This window comes from Desmodus rotundus, chromosome 4 (assembly GCF_022682495.2).
Source record: "Desmodus rotundus isolate HL8 chromosome 4, HLdesRot8A.1, whole genome shotgun sequence".
NCBI classification, from domain to species: domain Eukaryota; kingdom Metazoa; phylum Chordata; class Mammalia; order Chiroptera; family Phyllostomidae; genus Desmodus; species Desmodus rotundus.
Genome location: NC_071390.1, coordinates 37,511,027 through 37,538,111, shown reverse-complemented (window position 1 = coordinate 37,538,111; position 27,085 = coordinate 37,511,027). Strand labels below are relative to the sequence as shown.

The 27,085-nt window shown below is 38.9% G+C and overlaps 1 protein-coding gene across 1 annotated transcript in view; it reads left to right on the top strand.

The window, feature by feature from the left end:
- Positions 1-27,085, top strand: part of ANK3 (ankyrin 3) — a 616,244-nt gene that overhangs the window by 97,322 nt on the left and 491,837 nt on the right. The window contains exon 2 of the mRNA XM_053922530.2: positions 4,822-4,860. Coding sequence (XP_053778505.1) covers positions 4,822-4,860 — 39 coding nt within the window. The remainder of the gene's footprint in view (positions 1-4,821; positions 4,861-27,085) is intronic.

Sequence of the window (27,085 nt, the reverse complement as noted above, 5' to 3'; positions counted from 1 at the left end):
ACTGTGGGGTCAGTTTCAGAGAACAGGAAGAATTTTGAATTCCACAGTAAAAGTCCAAGGTTCAAGTCCTGTTGCTGCCACTAACTGAGCATATAACTCTAGGTAATTTGCTTGTTTCTTGCTTATCAGTTTATTCTCTTATAAAATAACAATGTTAATGGCTGCCCCACTGTTCTCATAATATAATATGTGAAAACCTTGGACATGTGATCCTGCCTTTCATTTTTATGAATGTCAAGACAAGAGTGAACACCTAAGCCTTTTTGTGTCACAGTGGAGCCATGGATATGTGGTTGGGGATAGGAAGAGAAAAGGAGATAGGATATTTTCTATTTAAATTCTATTCAACTAAATTTAATTATAATTAATTTAATTCTATTTAATTTATTCCAAATTTATTCATATATACCACTTTTCTTCACAGTGTATGATTTTGACTTGTTTGGCAGAATGAAGACAGGGAAGAGGAACGTGGTTGGGGGCTGGGTCAAGGGAGAGAGGGGAGGGTCTTGGTGTGAAGCTGGTTAACAGAAAAAGGTGTATGTGAGTGAATGTTTGATTGAACCTTTGTGTCCAGATGCGGTCTTAGCAAGACTCTCCGAACTTTTCTGGAGAGAATAAGGGAAAAGATTGTAGAACCAATGTGGTTTTTTAATTTTTATTAAAAACACTTTTTTTAGTACTGAGGAATTTGGGAGGGGCACCTGAGGTTCCTGTTAGGGAGAAGGGAGAGAACTGGCCCATAAAGGAGCTTTCTCAGAAGGCAGCGGAACAGACTTAGAGAAAATGCATGTCTGGGATGATTTCATTCTAGGACATACTATGGTCCCTTTGATTGAGGTTTCTAGAAACTGAAACTTTCTTCAATTCCACAATCTTCTGTCAGTTTTTCAACAATTGCTCAAGTTAAACTATCCTAGAGCTGCAGAGAAAGACATGTATTTATTTTGGATCAGGCCAATAGAAGGAACACTTGCCTTTCTAAAATGGCACGTTCATGGTCAGAGTTTGCTGGTGGCCGTGAAAAGCAAGGCAGGTGGGCCCATAATATTTTGATTTCGTGTTTGCTCCACCAGGCACTCTCAATCCTAATGGGCCTGTGGAGAAGAGAGGTCAGGAGGTGCCACTTAAGCCCTCCACTCTGGCTCTATCCCTCTACCCTACTTTTATCTCCATCTCACCTGCTAACTTTTTTCAAGAGTTTCAGTTTTGCTTCAGGGTTTGTGCCCTCGCTGGCCCAAAGCTTCTCTCTCTGCCTAGGCGGATGCCTAGGGAGGAGTCCTACAATGTCTCTGGTATTCCAGCTAAATTCGTTCTCAACAAACACTGGTGAATACTGAAATATTTCAGCAGAGGGTAATAGATGATCTACATTTCTTCAGATCAGCTGAGATATTAGCCATTCTTTTTTTTAAGATTTAATTTATGTATTTTTAGAGAGAGGGGAAGGGAGGAAAAAAGGGAGAGAAACATCGATGTGTGAGAGAAACATTGATGGGTTACCCCAAACCAGGGACCTGGCCTGCAACCCAGGTATGTGCCCTGAACAGGAATTGAACCAGTGACCTTTCAGTTTGTGGGACAATGCCCCACCCACTGAGCCACACCAGTCAGCACTAGCCATTCTTTTATTATGTTACTTTTATAAGAAGATATTTTATAAGGTCTAAATGAGTGTATATGGTAAGTTTGGGACAAAACGTATTGCTGGGTCGGAGACTGACTGCATTACAGGGTTGTAGCATAGTTGCCTTGGAAAATAAAGAAGCATTGAAACCAGACAATTTGGGTGTGTATTTGGCTCCTCTATTTACAGGTTATATGACTTTGGGTAACTCATGTTACCTCTCAGATATAGTTTCCTCTGTGGGATGGAGATAAAAATTAAAAAAAAAAAAAAGAAGGATGTGTCTTCCGTATTCTAAAGACAACTTGTTTTAAGTCCATAGCCAACTCAAACTTAATGATGAGACTCTAGAATCTTTAGTATTTTAATTAGTTAAAAGACAAGGATATCTGTGTTCACCATCACTGTAAAACATTTTTCTGGAAGTTTTGGGCTATGTAATAAAGCAAGTCAAAAAGGCAGAAAGAGATAATTGTGAGAGCAAAAAAGCATTCTGAGAATAACTGAAATGAAAATGATTTGGGCTCATGTAAAGAACAAACAGGTGAAAATAGCCAGGAAAATTTTGAAAAAGTGGTTGGAGATATTTCTACCACCAAATATTTGTTTTAGCACGTTTACATTCTGAGTACAAGCAGTGACAGATGGGTCAGAGGAGCAGAAAGAGAGAGCCCCGGCTCTGGTACCCAGCCCTTGACTTACTGAGCACACATGCTGTGCCAGGCTTAAAGTAAGTGCTCACTGTAAATTATCTAGTTTAATCCTTACGACAAACTGGAAGGCATGTATTGTTATCCCCATGTTACAAATAAACGAAGATTTAGAGAAGTTAAAAAAGCTTACCCACGTGTCAAAAGTGACATTAGAGCTCAGACTGTACCTCAAAGAAACCGCTCTCGAAGGGACTCTTATGCAGATGAACCAAGAAGGAATAAGTGATTTTACCAATTATGTTGGGAAAAAGGCTGATAGAGAGAGTAACCAGAAATCACATTAAGTACTCGCCTCATGCCATACCTAGAAAAAATTCTACACAGATTGAAGAAAATGGATCCTAGGGTGAAAGATCATTGCAATATTGGAGGGCAAGTAAAAGAAAATATAAGTAACTATTTAATTGAAACTGAACGGGGGAAGACCTTTCTAAGCATAGAAGTCACAGAAGAAACAAAAGAAATTATTGCTATGTTGACATAAAATTTAAACTTCTGTGCATCAAAAACCATTCTAAAACAAATCTAAATGTAAATAACAGACTGGGAAGACAAATCAAGATATTTATACAATTATGATATACAAATTATTAATATCTTTATTGTATAAAGAGCTTTTACAAATCAATAAGAAAACCACAAACTTCCTAAGTAAAAGTGGCCTAAAGCAATATACAGGATAATCATAAATTTAAAAAACTGCTCAGAAGTAATAACAAGAAAAAATAATGAAAATTCAGAATAGACACCATTTTCACTATGAAAATGTGAAGATATATTGGTGAACGTTTGAGAAACAGGAACTGATCTGCCCTGCTAGTTTTCCTTTCCACGGGCAGATTATAAACATGGAAAATGTGTATGCCTTGTCTTCAGAAATTTTATTTTGGTAAATTTCACTAAAAGACATTAGCAGATAAAATGTCGAGATTTTTCACAAGCATATCATGCACTACACAAAAATAAAAACAACTTATATAATAAATATTAGGAAATGTTTACGGAAAATAAACAGATTTTCCCTCGTGAATATGAAGATTAGGATGCAATTATTAAGGTTGTGTTTTAAAGACAATCATATGTAAAAATGATTCAAGGTTAAGAAAAAAAGGCAAGATATACTGATACGTGGCACTATCCTAGTCTTATTTAAAACTCATTGTATGTATGACTGTATATTTACAGGGAACAACAGAAGACAGTAATTTTGTTCTAAGTGGTGTGATCATGATTGGCTTTTATTTTCTATATTTTTTGTATTTTCTACAATGCCTAATATTTTTTTATGGTTAGAAAATGTAACTGAAGTAACCATTTTGTCACTAAAGTAACCAAGAAGCTATTGTGAAAGTTAAATAAGAAAGTATGGCTAAGATACCAAGAATAAAGTGAGGTTTTAGAAATGTTTATTTTCTTCTATTTTCTTTATTGGAACCTCAAAGAAAAACTTCAAATTTCAGATTTAATTCTCTATGACTTGGTAGTGGATTTGTAAAAGCTGAAAAGATCAAATAATTTTTGACGTGTCAATTTATATAGCTTTAGTTGAATTGAATTACCCAGTGCAAGCTTTGTTAGAGCTAAAGGTACAAGGAGAATTTTCCTTTCTTCCAATTTTACATGTTTAAACTTTGGTACCAGTTGGAATAATTTACATCTTGCACATATTACTGTGTCCTAATCAACAATGCATTTTTTCCAGGTGGAATAAAGTTAGCATTGTCTAGAAGGAGAAAGTCAGCCCTAACCTTCATCTTGAAGGACCTATACTCAGAGTGGTGCTTGTTCCTTATGTGTATTCCTTAATAAGAGTATAGATACCATATTATCCCTGGCATAGTCAGGTTTTTGGCTTTTACATGCCTTATTTTGGACCTCAATAACCAATATTTAGGGTAATGGAGTTTGAGAGAGAAAATTATTCTTCTTATAATAAATGTGAAGGAGAATGGTGTAGGAAAGTGTTTTACGATGCCAGTGTTTTCACACAGAGGAAAACATTTTTTTGCATTATCTTTACTATAATGGTTAGAGTTGTATTTCATGGGCATATTTATTTTAAGTTCAGGGTCATATTTTTTGTGTATTTGGCACAACTTCATGTTTAAAAATTCTATTCAAATTATCAGCACCATTGATTGGATGTACATATGTCAGAGCATTTTTTATTGTTTTTGTTACAGTTGTCCCTCCTTTTCCCCACTGCTCACCACCCCCACTCCCACAGTCAGTCCCCTCGTTGCCCATGTCCATGAGTCCTCTATTCGTGTTCCTTTAATTTCTCTATTGTGTAGTTATCAAAGCATTTCTTGCAGACGTCTTTTACTATAACCCATCATATTTCCTATTTTCCTTTGTGTTCTCTTTTAAGACACTTCCTGTGTTCTTAAGTCCGTTGATAATAAGCATTTGTAAACTGCTACCGTAGTAAATATATTACCTTCTTTTATGTTTGCTAAATGTTTGTTTCTTTGTTTTTAGGGTGACTACGGATCCTACTATTCACGAAGCTCTAGAAAGGTAAAGAAAATTTACACTGAACTAGTTGAATATATTATTTTTGGCTTCCCTTCTTTGTTGTAATTATAAACATGGACTCAAATGAATTTTTATATGAGATGCAGCATATTAAATTAGAGTACAATTAGAAAGCTTTTGTAGTTTTGCCTAGTGGGGCCACCGGGCTGCCTGGATACGTGCTCATGGTAGGGTGCTGCCTGGAGCTTGCTCACTGTATTCCGCACCTGGTCCTCAGCTGTGCAGCTTGTGGTTTGATCTCATGACATGTAAGAGTAGGCACGTCCCCTGGAGACTGACAGCATCAATTTTTTCCATTTACAATTCCATGAAAACCTAATGTTTGGTTAGTACATTCTCTCTCCTATTTGAAAAGCCTATATGGAAGTCCCATTATGATCAGCCGTTTGCTTCTAGATCTGGAATTAGGACAAGGAGAGCCAGTGTGATGATTTTAGTAGTGAAAGACTTTGTAGCCATGATAACCTGATAACCTGACATGTCTCACCTTGGGGGGTATTCTGCTCAGTGGGCTCAGGCACCTTTCTGCTAAACAGCGATGAGTAAATGCTGCAACTCTCCCTCTCAGTTTCCCATTTTGGGGGAGCCCCCAACATTCACCCTTCCATATGCTCGTAGCATCCACTACTCTTTCTGCTTTTTGTCTGGGAGGTGGCCATTCTTTTCAACTGGCAGGCTAAGGGAAGGGTTACTGCAGGCTGCGGTTGAATGTCAACTCTGCTGGTCTTGGATAAGGTACTGAATTGTTCTATGCTCATTTTCCTCATTTGAAAATGGATTAGTAATAGTACCTACCTCATGGATCCGCTGTGAGATAAAGTATTAACTCAGCGACAAAAGAAAATCTCAGTAAATATCAAATAATATGGTTCATTGTTATCCTGGCTTAGTGTCTTTTTTTTAAAGTGACTTCTGCATTCATATGTATAGATTCATAATCATGAATATAATGGGTTTTCATAAAAGAAGTCTGTAGAAAGTGCTCAGGTTGAATTATGTGAGATTGCCATTTTGGTATGGCAAACATAGTCAAACACCAGCTACTCTGTATGGCTAAACCCAGTAACAATTAACTTATGATTCTGTTTTCTGTCTATGAAAACTTTAGTTCTCTTGCTTCTTTAACACTTATTAATACTGTAGTTCTTTGAAATGTAGGTGCACTTGAATTATTTTCCTTAAATGATATTACTTTTTAATTGCTATTCCGTGAAATGGTGGAGTAATACTGGCTGTTTTGTCATGAACTGCGAACAAGAATGATGATGCGGTCTACTGATTGCTTTCCGTGGGCTCAGTAGTCATTTCTCCCGTGTCACCAGCAGGAGTCAAGCTCTGCAGGGTGTGGGATGTTGCTGGCCGGTGTTATTTGGGTCATTAGTGATAAGCTAAAACTAGGTTCATCTGAGTTGTATACTTCATTCCTTCTCACCCATGTATAATATGTTGGACCTCTTGAAAAAGGTTTGCATTTTTAGGGAATATTTTCTTTTCCAATAATTTTAAGAAGTAAACGTGTAACTATTTTCTGAAGTTAAAAAACTGAATTTCCTGTTAAGTCATTAGACCAAAGCATAGATCTAGTTAGTAGATACACAGACTTCTGCAGAAGTTTTCATCATTCAAAGCTAAGTTGGACTTTTGTATGTCTGATCTAAAATTCTCATTTCATATAGTTGGATAATTAAAAATCTTAAGAAGTTGTCTGAAATAATAATGGCAGAACCAAAACAGAAATGGGGCCCTGGCCAGGTGGCCCATTTGGTTGGCGTGTTATTGTGTGCACCAAAAGGTTGCGGGTTCAGTCTCCAGTCAGGGCACATGCCTAGGTTGTGGGTTCGATCCCTGGTCAGGGTGTGTACAGGAGGCAACTGATCCGTGTTTCTTCTCTCTCCCTTCCTCTCTCTAAAATCAGTAAACACATCTTTGGGTGAGGATTTAAAGAAAAAAAAACAGAAAAAACCTTGGAATAGGTATCTTCCAGCTGCTGCCATTCCTACTGTATTTCTAGGATTCTGTGGTTGCTCAAAAGCATTTTCTGACCACATTTTAGAATTTTAAATCCAGTATAGTTAATAGTTGATACCATTTTTATAATGAATGAAAGATGGATTTCACTAATAAGAACAAAAATATTGTCTCGAGACTGAAGTACTTTATTTTTTTAAATCTTTGGTGAGAATGAAAGAACTCTTCATGTTCTACTTTGATTATGTATTTGCGCACGGCTCAGTCTCCTTTAGCTAGTCTTTAGCCATTTAGAGAGCTTCTGGAAGGAATGTGTGGTCCTGCTTCCTTCTCTTATATGTGGTTTAAGTTCTGTCTTTACTGAAGTACTGACTGGTACCCATGGTCACAAGACATGAGGCAGCTATTCAGGGTGCTGGGCTCCCATGATTTCTCCAGAGACTCCAACACCACCATTCATTTAGATGAGGGATTGAAACTGACCGGGGCAAAAAGAGGCAGGGAGTTGATGCCTTTTATCCCCAATGTGAAGGGTTTCTTCTACTTTACACTTTTGGTATCTTGGGAGTGTATCTTCTGGCCTCTATCTGGTTTGTGTATGAACTCAACTGCCCCGGCGCTTTGGAACCCTGACTGGACTCTCAGCTCAGTTTGCCGTCTTTCTTTCTTGTCCCAGTTTTGAAGAACACACCAGAATCAGAGGTCTGAACTCCATAAAGGTCCCTCACTGTTGGGCATCCACCCCTGCTCCTCCAGCTCCAGTCACGTAATCACTTTGCCAGCAAAATTATGTCTGGGGCCTCAGGAGGCAACACAGAATCCTTGACATTGGATTCTCTCACCCAGTTAAAATATTAAAGTCCTCCTGTGGGTAGAGATGAGGAGATATGATGTCATAGTGCACAAATTAAAGGGGTGGCTTGGATGAATTCTGCATTCAATGAGGTATGAAGGGTGTCAACAAAAGCTAAAGGAAACCCACTTACGTCTGGTATCTGATTCATTTCCCCCCACTACTTTGATTATATGTTTTTATAGAATATGAACCAAGTGGCAGCATTTAAGAAACAGTCACTTTTAAACTCTTGTACGCCAAAGGCAGGCCTTTGATTTAGATGTTTGTAAATGTGACTTGACATTTAAAGAGAGGTGTGCTGTCAGAACATTCGAGTTATTTAATATAAAGGATGAAGGAAAGCGTGAGCCTCTCTGGTAGAATTCTTTTGTCTTTGAACTCTGGAATATGAGTAATCAGGAGCGGGAGTGCATTGTGTGAGGCGCAGTTTGAAGCCTCATGACACAATTCTAAGAACTGTCAGAATTGACTCATGCCCAATTTAAGGGTATGGGTTACAATGAAACTGCCTAAAAATACCTGGATGGTTCCTGCTACTTGCAAAGGTTTGTTTTCACTTTACATTCAGAACAGATCAGAGCTATCACAATGCAGACACGATGCCCTGAAGGTCTTTCCGTGGAGACACTGGTTTGTATCAGGCTCAGATGTAGAATACACTGGCATTTCACTTAGCCTCAGGATGGATCTGACAGCTCAGATGCAACCTTCTTTTCTCTTTGCTGTTTCATGTGGGATCTTCTTGAATGTGTGTGGCCAGTAGGAAGAAGACTCCCACTTTCTTTAGCATATCAGTTCCGAAACACCTTTCGCTGACATCCAGAGAAGACATTTTTGCCTTGATTTTTCTTCTAAAGAGAATAATGTTATTGTAGGCCCATTAAAAATGTGTGTTAGGAATGTAAGTGTGTGTGTGTGTGTGTGTGTGTATGAGAGAGAGAGAGAAAGACAGGGAGAGAGAGGAGACTAATTTAGAAGATTAAAAAATAATATCACTTAATCAAAATAGTTATAAAAGTATATAGTTTACCTATATTAAAAATCATCTTATAAATGTCAACTCATTAATTAACTAACATCTAATTATCACATGCAAGTACTGACATCAGCTCAGAACCCATGAGCTTAGAATCCTGGCTCACCATACCAAAAGGTCCATAACCAAAAATTATAAATCTCACACTCTTAGTAAATGATACTATCCTTCTGCTCAGGAGAAAATCTACTTTCCCAACTAACCCTTTGTTTTCCAGAACCACTACAAAGTTGCTAAAGTTTTCAGAAATGAAGTCCAACATCATAGTATTTTCTCTGAGACAGTTGATGGCAGGTGTTAACTGTCTCCCTGAAGGTGGAGGGATAATCTACTTAATTTTTTCCTGTAAAGATACATTTAAAGCCGACCATAAATATTGTACTCAGTAAAAGAATCTTTTTGTAAAAGGGTTCCATCCTTGCTTTTCTTTGATCACTAATGAGATAGACCCTTTTTTCCTCCATGCTTAGTAAACATTTAACTTCTTTTGTGAATTGTCTATGTCTTTGGTTATTATTTTATTAGGGTATTAATGTTTTCTTGTCAATTCACATGAGATTTTTATGTATTAAGATTACTAGTCTTTTAGCTCCATTGGTGGCAAATATTTTTGTCGAGTTTCTTTGCCTTTGAATTCTTTTTATCTTGTTTAATTTTCAAAGTTTAATTTAAAAACTTGGTTCAAAAACAGATATCTTAAGTATGGTGGAACTGTTAACTGTAGGATTGCTTAGGCACAATTTTAGATTATATTTCTTATTCAAAAATCCAAAGGTGGCAAATGTGGCTGAAAATGTAGACTGGAGTTATGTTAGGGCCTTTAAATTCTCAACCGCAGCGATAAACCTAGCACAGATGCACTTCACCTCCCGGTGGGTGCAGCTGTGGGTCACCATGTGGTGGGGCCTGGTGCACGCTAGTCTCCGAGGCAGTGGGGGAGGCGCGAGTGACCTGGACACTGTCATGTTCTTTCACTTGCAAATGCCCTTGGAGTCCCTTTGCGGCAGACCTTTTTACGGATTTATGCATATCACATCTAAACCCACCATCATACCTCTAAGATTTCATATGTAAACATGTCTTAACTGAGTGTCTGGAACTCAAATTAGTACCCTGGCATTCTAAGGTAAATTCATGCTCTGCGGCCCTCATATGTTTGATGAAAAGTGGGGTCCTGGCTTGGGTAATGGCATGGCTCCTGATCACAAATGACCCCCTTTTGAAGGGCAGGAGAGCCCGCCAGACTCCAAGCACTAGTTAGGAATTGGGAACAAGTTGCCGGGACACTTTATTCCTGCATTTTCTCATTTCTAAAGGGGAATAACAGCAGGAAATTACCTCATAGTGTTCTTGTGAAAATGAGATGACCATACCATTCTCAAAATAGTTCTGGTCCCTTATATGTGTTCGATAAATGTTAAATATCACCGCCATTGACATGCAAGCGCTCTTCGGCTCTCCTTTTCCTCAGCTGGTGTCATTATAAGCCAATCTTCCATGTAGTAGGTTTTAAGAAAATGTTTAAACCCAGAAAATTATGAGGACTTAAAATTCTTAATAGTGTTGCAGTGAAGCAGTAGACAAGAAGTTGGTGGTGGAAATGATATTTTTAAATGGTCCAAGTTCCCTGGCGTGGATGCTTCCCTGTCCCTATCCATTTGTGATGTTCTGAATGTTAGACCAAAATAGGAGAAACAGGGTTTGAGAATGTTTATCTTATTTTGGTCTTTCATGATATATGTTTGTTTATCTAATGTGTGCATTATCACTCTATGGATATACCGTATTTTTCAGACTATAAGACACACCGGACCATAAGACATACCTAGGTTTTAGAGGAGGAAAATAGGAAAAAAAAACCCTGCTCCACTGCCGCCCCCCCCCCCGCCCCTGCCCCCCACCTCAAGCCAGGACCACTACATTCAGACTATAAGATGCACCCCCATTTTCCTCCCAAATTTGGGGGGAAGGTGCATCTCGTAGTCCAAAAAATACGGTAGATATTACTTTATGTATGTTTATATGTATATACACATGAGTATGTATTATATATATATAGCGATGTAAGTTAGAGCTCTAAAAATATCCTCCACAATTCCAGATCCCTACTGAGCCTCTTGGTAGGAGTCACTCTGCTAATTCAACTCAGAGGGAGGACCTGGGGAGCAGCTTCAGTGTGATAAACACTGTTTGCCCTAAGCGTCAATGATGGGTTTCATTCTTCACAGGAGGGTAGAATGCATATGGTCCACTGCTCAGTCTGTGACTCCCAACTCAAGAGCTTATTGAAATAAAAAGTAATTCTGTCTCAGACCATAAAGAAAAATAGGACACATATGAATTCTTTCTTAGATTCAGTAAAGAGAAAAAGACTTCCTGATGTGGCTTATTATGGTTTGTCTTTTGAGCCTATAACCAGTTGGCTGATACTTAATTACCTCAAATGGTGCAGTAAAAGAAAGGAGAGGAACTAACATTTATTTATTGAGTTGCCTTTATGTGCTACATGATGTTAACTCATTTGATTCTCCAGCGACTCTGTGTGGTTGGTTTAATTACCCCCATTTTATAGGTGGGGGAACTGAGATGTGAAAAAGTTGGTAAATAGGAGAGCTCTGATTTGAACCCAGATCTAAATGATCCCCCAAATCATGCTCTTTCCAGAGCTGTGCTGTCTGCTGATACATTAGATTCTGAATCAGGGAAAGCAGGAGCAGGAAAATTGTTCAGAGTTTTTCAGGTGTGACATTTTAAGTACCGGCTGCGGCTAGCCGCCCCCAGAGAATCCAGCCGCGGCTGCTGCTGACAGTAAGAACTGGGTGAGGCTGCTTTCCCTTCAGCCCTGAGTCCCTCTTCTCTCTGTCCCCTGCCCCTGCTCTCCAGCTTGGGGTACTGTGTTGCTCCTTACCTCGATTCTCTGACTTCTTATCCCTCCTACCCTCCACTAAGTTTCCACATTCGCTAGAGTTGCTTCACAACTATCGAAGAAAAATTGGTGGTAGTTACTTACTTCAACTTTGATCCAGTGTTTGAATATCCATCTATAATTTGGGGCATATATAACTTCCTGAGAAAAGACACAGCAATTAAGGTGTCATCCTTGTACCTGTGCTGATAGGTACTTGGAAATTAGATAGAACATATGCTAAAGCCTTCTGGCATGAAAATATGTTGCTCCCTAACGAAAAGTTTCCAGGATTCAACAGGCAGCCTTTTGCGTGATTTCGGTGTTCTGCATTGGAGTCAGCCTTTCTTGGTAAGATTGTTTTTTTAATTAGAAATGGAGGATGTGTGTGGTATAAGGAAAAGTAGATGAGCTTGAGAGTCAGATTGATACAGACTCACATTTTCGCCCCATCCCTCACTCTCGGAGTGTACCGCGGCAAGTCACTTTTCTTCTTGTAACTCTGGTTACCCACCTCTGAAGTAAATAAGATACCTACCTCATGGGATTGCTAATGACACCCAGTGTGGTGCCCAGCACAGAGCGTCACTGAGCAAGTATTAGTTCTCTGCATCTTGACCTGGCAGGGAATGCTTTTCAGAAGTTCTTGCCTTCAACGAATGCGTATCTATGGGGAAAAGACGGATTAAATAAACCTTTCCTCACATAAAGACTGCATTTCCTTTACAGTTCTATATCTGTTCCACTTCAAATAAAGGTTTAAGCTTTCTCATTTCCCTGATACCTTTGCATGAGCTAAGACTTTGAACTCAATACACAACAGCTTGTTGGGTGTATTCCATACATCTGTTATGCGTAAGTGTTCTTCCTGCCGGATCTGGGGTGCAGTGAGTTGAGAGTCACATTTTGCTGGTAGACTTAGTTATCGATGATTCCAGCATATTTATCGTGATATAGGAGATACTTTTGCAACTGTGGAGGAGGCCGAAATGACTAATGTGGCCGGTCAAGGCTTCAAGCCATAGGAGAAAATACTTCTCACTTTTGTGAATTCTGTACTTCCTGATAAAGGCTGACTTTACTTTTTTTCCCACCTGCCTGCCTTCTAATAAACTCAACAGTATCTGCAAACAGTGTTAAATATGCCAAACAAAGGTTGAAAGTTCATGAGTATAAGCCTAGCAAGATGTTACCTCAATGAGCTATTAGACCCTCCCTGGTCTCTGAAAGTAAAATTGACAACTGTACTTTCACTTTTCATTTAACAGATATATGAGTGCTTTTCTATATAAGGCATAATTTTAATGGAAACATAAATGTTTTTAATCACCAAATGAAGAAAGACTTTGCTTTCTATAGAAATACATATTTTAGAAAAAGAGCAATGTGTACTTTTTCTAAATCATCTCATAGGACCAATTAATTTGATTAATCAAAAACTTTTTAAATGACTGGTAGTACTGAATTGTTATCTGTATTCTAAAAGAAAGTGTTCCTGGCCCAATTTACAATTGTCTTTATTTTTGTCCTAATCCAACAATTGAAAATCTAAGAAATGCCTCATTTATAAAGTCAGGAACATAGGCAACTGAAGAATGACTACCTTCTGTGTTCTGTGTACCTTTTCTAGTTGTCAGTATTGCTGCCCATCAGCAGCTAGCACTAAATTTTCTGCTGGTTTTAACGTCTAATGATAGGGCTGCATTTTTTATTTTCTTAAGCACTGCTTTGTAGACAGCAATGAGCTGAAATATGTGGCTCTCTAGGAATAGTTTGGAGCTGTGGAGAGAACCAGAACCAGAACGACAGCCCCCTCCATGGCTTGAGGAAGCAAGAAGTGTGCGTAGCCCGGAAGAGTATTCAAATAGAAGTTTGTATGTGTTTTCTGATACTTTACCTGATGTTATTTGATTTTTGGACCATTTTTATGAAACGGGCAGAGAAGCTCTTCTGAATTTACCTTGAGAGACCAAGAAACGGAAGCTCAGCTGATATGGCTTACACAAAGTCCCATGATGGACCTGCGTGGGACTAGAACCCGGTCAGACCTTGGTCCAGTGCTTTTCCTGCTGCCCCACTATCTGATTCACTTATTCAAGAAACCACGTGTCCCCATTTATGTCGTTTCCCTGTGAGAAGAAGGCAAGCCCTATTTCTTGGTGCCCTGGACATGACACACCAATGGAGAGAATCTGTAAGTATAGAGAAACTAATGCCAGTCTACCAGTGCCCGTGAATCATTCTCTGTAGGTCTCTGCTCTTCCCTTGTTCAAGAGCATTGAGGTGTAGACTCATCACTCCTGGTAATGTGTGGTGTTTATCTTCTTCTCTGCAACCTAGATGGAGACAGACCGAAAGCTGGTCTTTCTCTCAGTTGTGCTTACTCAGCACAACTCAGTATGTTTACTGATTATGTTTACCACACTTAAGCTTTTGAGATGAGTCTCTGTGGAAGTGAATCACTCATTTTAGGGACTTCGTCACTGCTGTGATCAGCCGTATTCAAGGATGGTGAAATATACTAAAAAAAAAAGTTATAGCAATGTGTTTACTGGAAAACCATGAAGCAAACCCTAAAATAAATCTTGTTCTGTTCAATAGCAATCCTGGGAACAGCAGAGAGAGTGGACCGTGAATGGCGGTACTTAGGAGCAAAGGCACTGCCTACCGCCTAACTCTTAAATTGAGTGATTTCGTTTTATGGCGTGTGCTTATTTTGTGTCAGTGAGGTGTATTTCTATAGGTGTATAGCCTTTCTTTCCCATTTGGGAGTTGCCAACTTAGAGTATGGGCAGTGAGGAATTATTATAGAGGGGCTCAAAGCATTAGAGGATTTCCAGGTTGTTGGTTCTAGAAACCTCAAGGCAATTGTTCCATCTTCTTTTCTTCCTTTGCAAATATCAGTAACCTTGAAAAATATGAGTATTTTAGCTTCTATTTCCACAACTCTGGCATGGAAATTTCTTACAGGCTAGAACTGCTGCTTAGACTGGTTGCTATGCAACCAGGAGAGGAGTTCACAAGCTTTGTCACAAGCCAGCAAGCAAATGAGAGACAGTATTTTCTTTTGATTGTGTATTTTTTTTCTATCAGTTTCTGTGTTGTGTATTGTGTATTTACATCATTTGGACAGGGTTTTTTTTTTTTTAATTTGGACAGTTTTTATTTATAGAAATGCCTTGTCTAGAAAAATTTTGATTTGTTGAAAGCACTTTTGTTTGATCTTGCTAAAAAATAAAAATATAACATAAAAAAGGTAAGTCCCACCTCACAGGTGGTAGGTGTTGAAATTGGCCTTGATGCAGATAAAATAGTTCTTATAAAAACTTGACGGAGTCAAATACTGCTTTAGCCACACTTTTATAAAAAAAGAAATACATGTAGCTTTGCATTCTTCTACTTCTGGTCTTTATTGCACACATCTGACACAAATCAGGGGCTTCGAACCAGTAATACCTTCCCCTCTCTTGTCCCAGAAAGTCATCTCTGAATAGAAAATCACTTGAACCTTTGTCATTGGGATTTACTGTGACTGAATTCTTTGGAGTCATCTTTTATGTAAATCTTTCTTGACCTTCACAGTTTTTTGTCTTTCAAATACTAATCAATCAGCTTTTAAACAAATGCTGGGGCAAAGGCTTATAATCAGTGTCAATATTTTCAATTATGCACTTTTATTTATCCATTGTTTATTGAGTGAGGCTGAGGGCTGTGCCTCAGAACTGTTAACAGCTCTCCCACAGGTAGAGAAGAGGACAGGGGAATAAAGTGATACAGATCTTCTGCCTGTGCCCCAGGGGAGAAAACAATGGATGGTAGAAACTGTGTATCAGCGAGCTTGATGTTGATAGCTGGCAAAATTTCAGTCTAGGTTATTGAACTAACTAGGCTATTAGTTATTACCTCACTAAAGGCCATAAGCGATGCCGCAGAAGAAGTGGTGATAATGAAGAGTGAGCATGATTTCACTGGGAAAAACTCATGTGAAATTAAACACATTGCATTCTGATGATTTTACTATGTTATGGTGATTCATGGAATTCTGTAGCCACTGGATATGGATTTTAGTAACACATTTGATGAAATTTCTTATGAAAATCAACATTTCATTATTGCAGTCCTGAACGTCTATGTTTTAAAATAGCATTTAGCATTTTTTCCTGAAAATTTCTCTCTCTCTAAATTATTTGAAGAAATAAAACACAACATTAAAACTGATAGAAATGTCTTTGAAATTCAGGGATATGATCTAACATTTGCATGTAAGCATTACCATTTGCATTCTCCCCTCATAATTTGGCCTACTGTGGGAAAAACATTTTGCTTTTTATCTTTGAAAGTCGCTATTTTCTGTTGCATTGCCTGGGCCATGCTGACCTTTAAGACAGAACTATTGGGAGCATTTGGGGCGGGCATTGTGGCTCCCCCAAAGCAAGTGGGGTGCCAGTCCTGGCCTCTGTCCATTGCTGGGGTTTTGCTTATGGGGTGTCACTGTGTCAATGACTCAGTTTCCACACCCCCTTTGAGTTCTTTGTAGAAAAATGGAAAGTGAACTATTTTAAGTCACACCATAAAATATTAGTTAGGAATGCTGACTTGTATTTCTTCAGTGCACAAGCTTTTGCCCAGTAGAATCCTTCACTGGTTTCAAGACAGGTGGGGTGGATGCATTCCTGTTACATGCTAAACGGTCCCATCAACCTTTTTTAGAACATTTGGCCAACTGATGAAGCCTCTGAATTTCTTCTCAGAAGAAAATTTTAAGTATGTCAAAGAAAATATTAGAGAAGTTTATTTTATTACAAGTTATCAAAAGATTAAAATTGTGATAAAGTAATAGATAAATAAGAGGCATACTTAATGCATTAAGTAATAAGGCCTAACAGAGGATTTAATATCAGCCATGTATATTTTTGAAGTCCATGAATTTAAGCAATATCGTGATATATCTGCCGAACTGCAGTGTGCTAGGAAAATAACTGTTATTTCTACTGGTGTCGAGGTCATGGGTACTACAAATGCTCTGTGGCTTGCATCAGGCCTATACTAATAATGCAAGGATATGCTAGCTTTCAGTTAGATGTTAGTGAAAATAGACATGTACTTTCCCCCTTCCAAGATGCATCCACAGACCAATGGAGGGGTTGTGTCCATACACCCCAATTTTAAAACCCCAATTTGTAAAAGTTTTTGTTTTAAAAGCAAAAAGTAAAGTATCATATTATAAGATTGTGATATAGTCTTTCCAGATGGTAAACTCTTTGGGATTAGACATATGCTCACTCCGTGGGCATATTCCAATTGGCGTATACAGCTCCAACTATATTAAGCATATATAATAACAGAGACAGGTGAGTTTCAAACATGTATGTTGTTTATGCAGCCTAATTATCCATAGAATAGAATGGTAAATCTTTACAGAAGACACTGAATGGCTGAGCCCTTTGCCCCACTTTCATTATACTATTGAAGAGACATAAGAAGTAAAGCCATAGTTTAAGTGCAGAAATTTCATCTAAACAGCCTGTAAGAGGCCAACGGGAACTGCCCACACAGGAGTGAATAATGCCAGTAATATTGAAAACCTTTTATACAAATAACAGCATTGATGTCATAGATAATTGTGAATTGGTATATACATAAGACGTAGTCATGTCTGACACATAATAAGCCCTGTATTGGTGGTATGATTATTGTTCCAGAATGTTATTCCTACTAATTCTACAAATTTGTTGTGAAGGACATAAAGCTTTGTTTCTATTTCAAAGAACCATATTTACCAATAAAACAGTAATAATTGAGGTCTTTGTCAGTGCATGATTGTGGGATGATATCAGGGACATATTTAACTTTTAAAAAATAGGTAATATGTGAACATTATATAGAACTTTAAAACTATAAAAATGTGGACATAGGACAAAAATAAGTCTTCTTTGCTTCTTTTTACCTCAGCCATCCAGTCTCCCTCCCAAGAGGTAGTGTTTTATGTATAAAAATAGTAGTATTATCTTTAAAGGGAGATTTTATGCATATATGAATTTTATACACACACTTACAGTCTTTAATACAGAAGTGATTGCATGCTATACATATTCTACTTCACCCTGAGTATATCAATACATAATACATCTTTGAGATCATTCCATATAGACTTGCCTTGTTTTAAATAACTTTTTATTTTAGAGTACTTTTACCGAAAAGTTGCAATGCTAGTTCAGAGTTCCCTGTACTCCACTCCCAGTTCCCCACTGTAAACATCTTACTGTACTGTGGTACATTTGTCAAAACCAACCAGCACCGGTACATTACCATTTACTGAACTCCACGCTTCGTTTGGGTTTCACTGGTTCTTGCCTTGTGTTCTTTTTGCTGTTCCCAGGTCATATTATTACTTTTAGTCATCTGTCTCCGACAGCCTTCTCCAGTCTCTGAGAGTTCCTCAGGTTTCCCTTGGTTTTGGTGACCTTGGCAGTTTTAAGGAATGCTGGTTAGGTATTTCGTAGAGGGTCCCTTGATTTGAGTTTGTCTGTAGTTTGACTGGGGTTCTGGGTTTTGGGAACACGACCACAGAGCTGAAGTGACCTTCCTGTCACCACATCAAGATATATGCTGTCAACATGGCTTATCACAGATGACACTGACCTTAGTCACCTGTACAGTGCAGTGTTTGCCAGGTTTTGCAGTAAAAAGTTACTTTTTCCTCCCTTTCCATACTCCTCGTTTTGAAAATAAGTCATGAAGTGTGGCCCACACGTCAGGAGTGGGGACTGAGGTTCTACTTCCCTGACAGGAGGATGCATGTGTGTGTGTGTGTGTGTGTGTGTGTGTGGTTAATGACCTGGTGATGTTCCACTGGCCTTGACATGGCATGTGAGAAGTCTATTTTTGATATCTATTACTTTTCCCCACAATAAAAATCAGATCTGGAGTTCCAAAGGATACCTCCCTAAATCTAACCTTTCTCTCTCTCTCTTTCTTATTTTGGGAAACCTCCCGTTAGCTGCCCAGAGGCCCTTTTTGGTTGGTTTGCTTGTAATTTCCTATTTTTTTGGTTGTGCTTATATAAAGCGCTAAATTCAAAATAAACACTGTACTGCTTTATAGGCCTTACTGATATTCATAGATGATAATTGTTAAGCTCCTTACCTGTCAGCAAATCATTTGGTTCAGGTGAGCAGATGAACGGTTGTTCCTAGAGCCACGTTTGTGAAAGTATTCATATCTAGGATGCTGCTGTCATCGAAGGCTACATGTAACTTTGTGACGTAACACTTCAGTATGGACTCCTATATTTCTGGGCTCTCTGTTCAGTTAGCAGGTATTTATCGAGCTTCTGCATGTCCTAGCCATGACTTGGTGGTAAGACAAATAAAGTGCCTGACGTGAGACAGATCATGTTTATGGCGGGAGACACAGACAACACACACGTTAAGATTAATGGCAAAGATTATTTTAATGAGTGGTAAGTGCTTCGGAGAAAATAAACAGGGGGAGTGCTAGTGAATTGCTTGGTCGTGATGGTTACGCTTCGGCTTTGCAACCAGTGAAGTCTCCTCAGACGTGGCAGTTGACCTGAAGCCTGAGTCTGGAGGAAGACCAGACACTGAGTATTTCAGCAAAATTTGGAGTTGGGAGTGGGCTTGGTGAGTTCCAGGACTAAAGAGGAGGCCAGAGTGATATCAGTGAGGACAGAGTAGCCATGAAGGGGCTGTGGAGGGAGGCAGGGCCTGCTCCATGCAGGGCTTCCAGGCAGCATTGTAGTTTATCTGGATGGTTTTGAGCAGAAAATGGCACGATCTGTTATACGTGTTTTACAAACCCTTCTAGTTGCTGTGTGGAAAATGGGTTGTAGGGGACAGAAGAGGAAGCAAGAATGCCAGTTAGGGGACCATTGTAAGAGTCCATGTGAGGGATGGATGATGGCTTGGACTAAGGGAAAAGCTGCAAGATGGACAAGAGTGGACAGGTTGGGATATATGTATTTTAGGGATAGAACTTGCAAAATTTGTAGCTGAATTGGGTTAAATTATTACAGCAGAGGGGAATCAATAAGAAAGATAAGTTGATAATGCCATATCATCTGCCTCAACTATAGATCGTCTTTTATGCAGGCCCAATGCTAGAAAAATTTGGCATGAGGAAAGTATCATCAGCATTGGATTCTCCGTAATGCTTTAAAAGAAGAGTGGTAGCAAATATTGACATGAACACACTAGGAAAGTTAGGAAGCCATGTCCACTATCACTTAATCCACACGTCTTGACGGAAGAGGAAACTTTATTTATCAAGTTAATGAGCTCTTATTTTTTTTAATGGGCTATTAAATTTTATAATCTAGTAAGTCCACCCTAACTACCAAGCCTACAGCAGTAAGCATTTGCCTTTAGGGGTTTGTAACAAAGCAGGGGAGTTAATCATTCATTTATTTGATCATTACTACTCCAGAAATTCTCATCTTAGCAATAAAACTTTTGCTGTAATGGACACTGTGAATTGTTTTTCTGTCATAATGATTATAATGCAGAGCAAGTTTATATCATATGCTGATATTTCACATTGAAATCACTGAGAAAACATTTCATTTTTAGCTGTTACTTTCATGCAAAATGCTTTTTTAAAAAAAGGTTTTTTTAAAATTTTTAGAGAGGGGAAAGGGAGGGAGAGAAATATCAGTGAGGGAGAGAAACATCAATTGGTTGCCTCTCACACACCACCAATGTGGAGCCTGGCCTGCAACCCAGGCACGTGCCTGGCTAGGAATCAAACCGAAGGCCTTTAGGTCTGTGGGATGATGCCCAACCCATTGAGCATTCAGGGTCAAAATGCTTTTTGGTAAAGTGTTTTAAAGAGCTTTCTTTGGAATGAATAAATGCAAATTTAATATAGCAATTCATTTTATGAAAACTTAGAATTTAATATCATAACAATTTGTTTTAAATTTTCAAGGTGTTATTTTCTTTGCTGTGTGAAAAAACATTGCTTGTTGAGATAACAAAAGCCTCCTTATTTGGGCTCAATTTAATATTTTGAGTAATGTGGGCAAGACAGGGATAATTTATTACTGTATTCTAGAAATAAGGGTTTGCTGTGGACTGAGGTATAGAGAGGGAAATATTTGCTCCTAATAAACGTTTAAAAAGTACCGCTTAAATAGATGAATGCCACAGATGGGCGTTGTAGATATGCTAACTGTCTATGGTTCTCGTCTGTTTATTAGGGTGGAGATAGCTGCAGTATTATAGTTAACTTGTGTACAGTGTACCAGCTGTTCCTGCACCACTGTTTGGTTTGTTTTTTTTTAAGAATCATATGCGATAAGTTGAAATGGGCTTCCCTATCAGAATGTGTATTAGTTTCAAACAAAATTTTGCCCCCATTTATTATTTGTAATACGATTAACTTACATGTCAAATATTCTTTAGTACCATCTTACTGAAAGCTTTGGGAGTATTTCAGTAAGTAAAGTCTAGAGACAGGAACAAAGCCTTGTAAACCACTTTAAAATATACTTTAGGGATTATGAAAATAAAGAAAAATGTTAATATTGCCTTAGTCCTTTTAAGGAGTGTTTCAATATTTTATTTTTGTTATTCTTAAGAAAGAATAGTGGTTCTTATAGTCCAAGGAGACTTTTCTCAAAGCAGCACAAACCGGAAGCTGCCATTATGAATTATGTTGATCCTCTGATTCAATGTACTTGAACAAAGAGGAGCTCTGTAGAAAGCAACGTGACAGATTTGAAGATGACATGAAGCAACCTTTTTCTAAGGAAGTTCGGTCTAGTTGCGGGGTCAAAATCCTGCTCATGTCCTGTCTTGCATTCTTTCTGTGCGTGCCCGGGAGAATATGAATACAACACGCTAGGTGAGCACACGCCAGGGCAAGGTGCAGCCGTGGGAAATTCCATGCACTTTGGCACCATGGATTCTTCAGGGGAGTACAGAATTTGAATGGGTGGAAAGCAGTGGAGGTGGGAGCGACAGCACCCATTCTGGCTCTTCTATTGTAGCCAGGGATTGTACCTGTCACTTTGCTGGTCACTAGGCAGCTCACAAAGTGCCCAGAACAGAGAGGCTACTGATCCAATACAATCACGTGGATGGACAACATAGCTGTGCGCTGACACTGTACATATTACTGATATACATTTGAGTCAGACAAGGTAACAACCATATAACCTATATTCAGATAATGGTACTTGGCAGTTTGTTTTATTCCCTTCATATCTCATTTGCAATTCCTGATTGGATTGCAAAATAATCAGAAGGAGAAAAAGCATCTTTGGTAGGAGAAATGATTTATAAGGATTTCTCTGGATAAATGTTGACAGACATCTCTGAGATGAGTTTTTGGGGTCCAGCCTCCTGGTCTGGAAACCTGTAGAAAGACAGTTGTTTTAATGTTTCTACTTTCCAACATTTGGAGGCCCACTTTACTGGAGGGGATGCTCACAATGTTAAATGGACATGTTCTAAATAGCTGTATGTTTTTAATCAGGAAAATTCCATATTCAGAGTGAATCCTTTTATGGGATATGGAGTCAAGTTTTAATGTAAATAATCTTTTTTATAATTCACTTGTTTAAAAAATTTGATTTCTTATATATCTTATTTAAGCTTTGGGTTTCCAGTCTCCTGGTCTACTAGGACTCTAAATGAACAGTTGATTTAATGATTCTATTACCTTATATTTGGGGGCTCATTTTAGTGGTAGGTTTTTAAAGAATGCATTAGTTACCGGAGAAACCCTGGTTCGAATAGCTGATGTAGTAAAGAATTACAGGTCAGCAAGCCCATTAGTGTGCAAGCCAAGTTTATTAGTGCTAAGTTCTAATGGGAGAGCAAAATCAAGGGTGGCCAGGGGCCCAGCACCCGGGTGGCCAAAATAGTGTTGCCAGGGGCCTGGTAGCCAGAGGCTGGCTGGTCAGGGACCCCAAGCCCTCAGAGGGTGAAAGAGTCAAGAGCCCAAGAGCCAAGAGAACAAGTCCTTTGTTCTGAGGACTTATATAGTTAGTGGGAAGGGGGTGAGGGAGTTACACATTGATTGATGGGGTGCCAGCTTTCTACTGGGGGACGTGTCTATCCAAATGTAGGTATGGACGGAGGTCTGTAAGCCCAAATCCTTATCTTGCTCCAGACTCTATTTGTTCATTTTGCATACGTGACAGGAGGCAGGCAATTAACCAAAGTTGTTTTATGGGTTTTTCTTTGGATACTGTAGTCCCCCTCCCCTTCTCCCTTCCAGGCCTTGGATGAATACACAGTCTCAAGGTTTTCCTTTTCCCAGCTAGTGGAGGTAATACACACAGATTTTCAAGGGCTCCCTGCCTTCTGCACCATGTTGTTTGGAATGCCTGGCAGCCTCATTGAACCAGGCTCAGGACAACTGGGTCAATGGGTGCCTTTGCTTTTAGCCTCCTGTATTATGTCCTTCATTAGACTGCAGTGGTGAGAGCCTGCCTTTATTTCCCCTCTGGCCGCTCATTCCCAGCTGCTACCTAAGTGTGAAAAGGTGTTGCCTGGCAACCAGGACGCTAGCCACTGGCAGTCTCAAGAGTTCTTCCTATGCCATCTCCTGAAACACATTTAAATAGCTTTAGTTTTTAAAGGAAGAATTGCGTATTTAGAGTGAATTCTTATATATGATATGGATTCCTTTTTTAAAACTTAGTCTTTCTATAATTCACTGGTTTAAAAAATGTTGTATTTTGTATATTGGATTGGATTAAAGTGAAACGTGTTCCATATCCTATTGACTTTATATTAAGACATTACAGCATCTAATTGAAAAGTCTGTGGGTAGCTCTCATCAATTTGTCCTAAAACCCTATCAGGTTTGGATTAGATAATCTGGAAAATTATTGTTACCACAATATGAAAATATGAGTTTGGTTCCCACAATGAGCTAATCACTGTGAAAGGGCCTGTTTCCATGTTTCATTAGAACAAGCATTTTTGACATACAAAATATTGTTTTTATTAACAACCATACCAATGGATTTGGGGGGCAGGTTTTCATTTCAGTTTTGGTGTTTCATTGTGTTGAGTGATCAAGTGTTCAGCCATTTCCCAGCCTGTTAAAGATCTATTTCCAGCATTGTTTTTCCTTCGAACATTTTCACACTGTCTCATTATTAAGAGAACACACAGTATGTAGGATGAATTCACATGTGCAAAACTGACAGTCCCAGAAGTGTTATATTCTTATTTGCATTATGGTCTTATTCATGTTGGGTAAAATCCATGTATTTCTCTCAAATTTCTCTTCTTTTCCTCACTGAGCCTCATAGCAGGGATGCTATATGTGATATTGCAGGCATGCTGTTAGGAATATTAAAAAGGCTAAGAACCTCTTGCTGGAGAATTATGTGCAAAGAAAAGATTCAGCATGACCTGTCAATCCATCCTCTCTCAGTACCTTTTAGGTTCTTTGACTTTCTTCTTGGCAGTATCTTGGGGAAAATATGGACCTCTTTCATCTGCCATTTAAAAAAAATTGATCTTCCAAGGATTTGAGTTGACAGCCCCTATGCTTAATATCAAGATCTGAACATCTTATTTCTTTCTTTAGGATGAATGTTCTAGTCCTTCCAACACCAGAGATTTCAGTGGGTCCTTACCTCAATCGAGGTAATAACAATCTAAAGGATTCTATTAAGCCGGAATCAGCCTATGATTGAAATGATTACCTAAAAAGAGCAATTATCATCCCCTGTAAGGTGATTGCAGAGAAGCCAGAGAGTGTGTTTTTCTCAGGCAAAACAAGGACTTACCCTGTAAGCTTCTGAGACCTCATCATAGTGAGCCTATTGCTATGCCCTCCTAGTCCAAACAAAGGTATACCTGGGATAAAAATAAGCTTGCTATGAATATAAATTTTCTGCAGATAAAATGCAGGCCACAAAATGTCAAAGATCTGTAAGAAATTCTGTGTTGTTTACATATTACTTTTATAGATATATATCGGTAGTCACAAGAGGTATGTGTCTTTATCCTTATAGGTAAAACGAGGAAAGTATGACCATGATTAAGTTAATAACACTGTTTTATAATAATATTCCAAGTGTGTGATAACAAATGACTGAACATATGTTTCAAAAAAAGATACTGAAGAAAATCAGATACATGTTGTGATCCAATCTCTTAGAAGTTAGTCTTAACTGACAAGTAGATTTATTTTTAAAGAAAGCATCAAAAGAGCCAAGCAGAATACATTGGATTATTAAATGCTGCCTCGTTTGACGGGAGTGAAAGCTGTACTGCAGGAGTTAGCCTTAGATTGTACTAGTCTTTCCATGGTTGTAAGCTCCTGGTTTAACTATCTTCGTGGAGAAGGGTTGAGAGGGCTATAGGGAAAGAGACAGAAAGGGAGGTTGAAAGCTTGCTGTAGGTAGATGGACAGGTGAGGGAGAGAGAGGGGAGAGATGAGAAGAAACTGATTATTTTTGATTTTTCTCATGCTCCATATCTCCTCTGTGGATATTAGTTAGTTACCCACTGCCAGAATGTAGGGAAGAAAGCCTCAGTGGGACCATATCTACAAATGACTTATCCAAATTTGGTTTTCTAGAGCACGTGGAAAATAGCTGTTGGTCCCAGGTCATCTGTCTTTAATGTGTAAGTAAGTGCTTCCACTGTGGTAGCTTTTGAGTTACAGGTTCCAGGCGCTTCGCTCACAGAAATCCATGTAGACATCTCCATTTTTTCCAACGTCTAGGTTTTATGTCAGTGGAAAAAATAAAGGGATTAAAACGAGTGAGGAAAACCTGAAATTCACCACAGTTCCCTTGAACAAGAGTACTTTTCTTAAAATACTTCTATGAAAATTATCTTTCGTACAGACTTAATTTTCTTATAGAGAACCCAAAATTTAGCCAGCCAGACTTAAAGATCCTGAAGAAAATGGATGCATGCTTGTGTAAATATTGACATGCCCAGAAAGCAATAGAATCCTAAAAGTTATGATTTTTATATCATTTTCCTTTTCCTGACTATGGATTAAAGAATTTTATTTGCTGCATGAGAAAGATTTGCAGTTGCTGTTTCCCCAGCAGCCGCATTTCACACCCACTTCTGCAGCACCCTCAAATACTTGATTCTTTTTGCAGTGAGTTCTTAAAGATCAAGGCAAGACATCCTGGGGAAGAAATGGAGGAATAACATTTTACATAAGGCAATTCATATGTTTTGATTAAAACACGTTTTGTTTTGTTTTTTCCCCCACTTCTAGGCTGCAGGATAGGCAGAAAATGTTTTACGGGGGTAAGAAAAAAGTTGTCATCAATTCCTTAAGTTCGGGCATAACTATAACGGTGAAAGTTAATTAACAGGTGCATAAACCCCCCTAGGATTAATTGTAGTGTTTACGTCAGTATCCGTTATCTTGCTAGGCACTGCTGTGACTTTGGAGATATCTATGTAGTGTTGATCTCAGCAAAGGCATCGGGGTCAGTCATACCCCCATGACTAACAAAATAGTTTCCAAGGAGAGGAAAGCAGAGGAAAAAGAACCCCTCATTTCCTTTCTGCCCCTTCTCTCCCTCAGGACCTATGCCTTGGAAAGAGGTCTGGGGAGAATTTTCCCGGATTAGTTGTAGAATGTTACCTTAAGCTATAGCTTCTTGTAGCATGTAGGCAGTCAGTGGCCCTGAGAGCCTACCAGAACTGTTGGAAGGAATGTTTGAGGGGATCACCCTCAAACTCTTATCTGTCTTCAAGTAGTCCAAATTTGGGGCCACTCATTTATTCACCCGGCTTCTCTCCAACCTCTCTGTGCCTCCCTTTGCGTGCTGACGGAATATGGTGTGCACTGAGGCACCATAATGCACAGTGATCTTCGGGCTTTCCTTTGATTCAGAGCCCTAAAAACTCTAAAACTTAAAATCATTTAGTATATTGTCCTTGTTTGCAAACAAGAAACTGCTTCTAGCTAACTTAAACAGAAGAAGAATATCTATCAAAGACTGTCAGACAGCTTGCCGAATTGAATGGAAGCCTGGAGAACAGAGCTTGGAGTTAAGGCGGAGATAGAGGAATGTGGAGCAAGCAGAGAAACATAGCCCCAAGTCATGCTACAGGAAGTGTCTGGTGAGGACTTTACTGATGGAACTGGCTATGATCACTGCTGGACACTAAACCCTATCGCCATTCTGTGAATAACCTGCTACTGCCCCGTGTTTTGTATCTGTTGCTCTCTGGCCCATGTGTTTTGTGAGGCATCTAGGATAACTGCTGGGTCTTCAGGAACTCTCAGTGTGATGTCAGCAATCTCCTTAACTGTTGTGATATCCTGTAGCTTTGCAAGATGGTCAGAGTTCCTGCAGACTGGGTGCTGGAACATGGCCAAAGAGTAGATGTAATCCTAAGGCAAGACACTGAAGAAGGTGTTAGAGCATCCTTACTAGGTAAAGCAGACTGCTTCTAGTGATTCTGCTCTGAGGAAT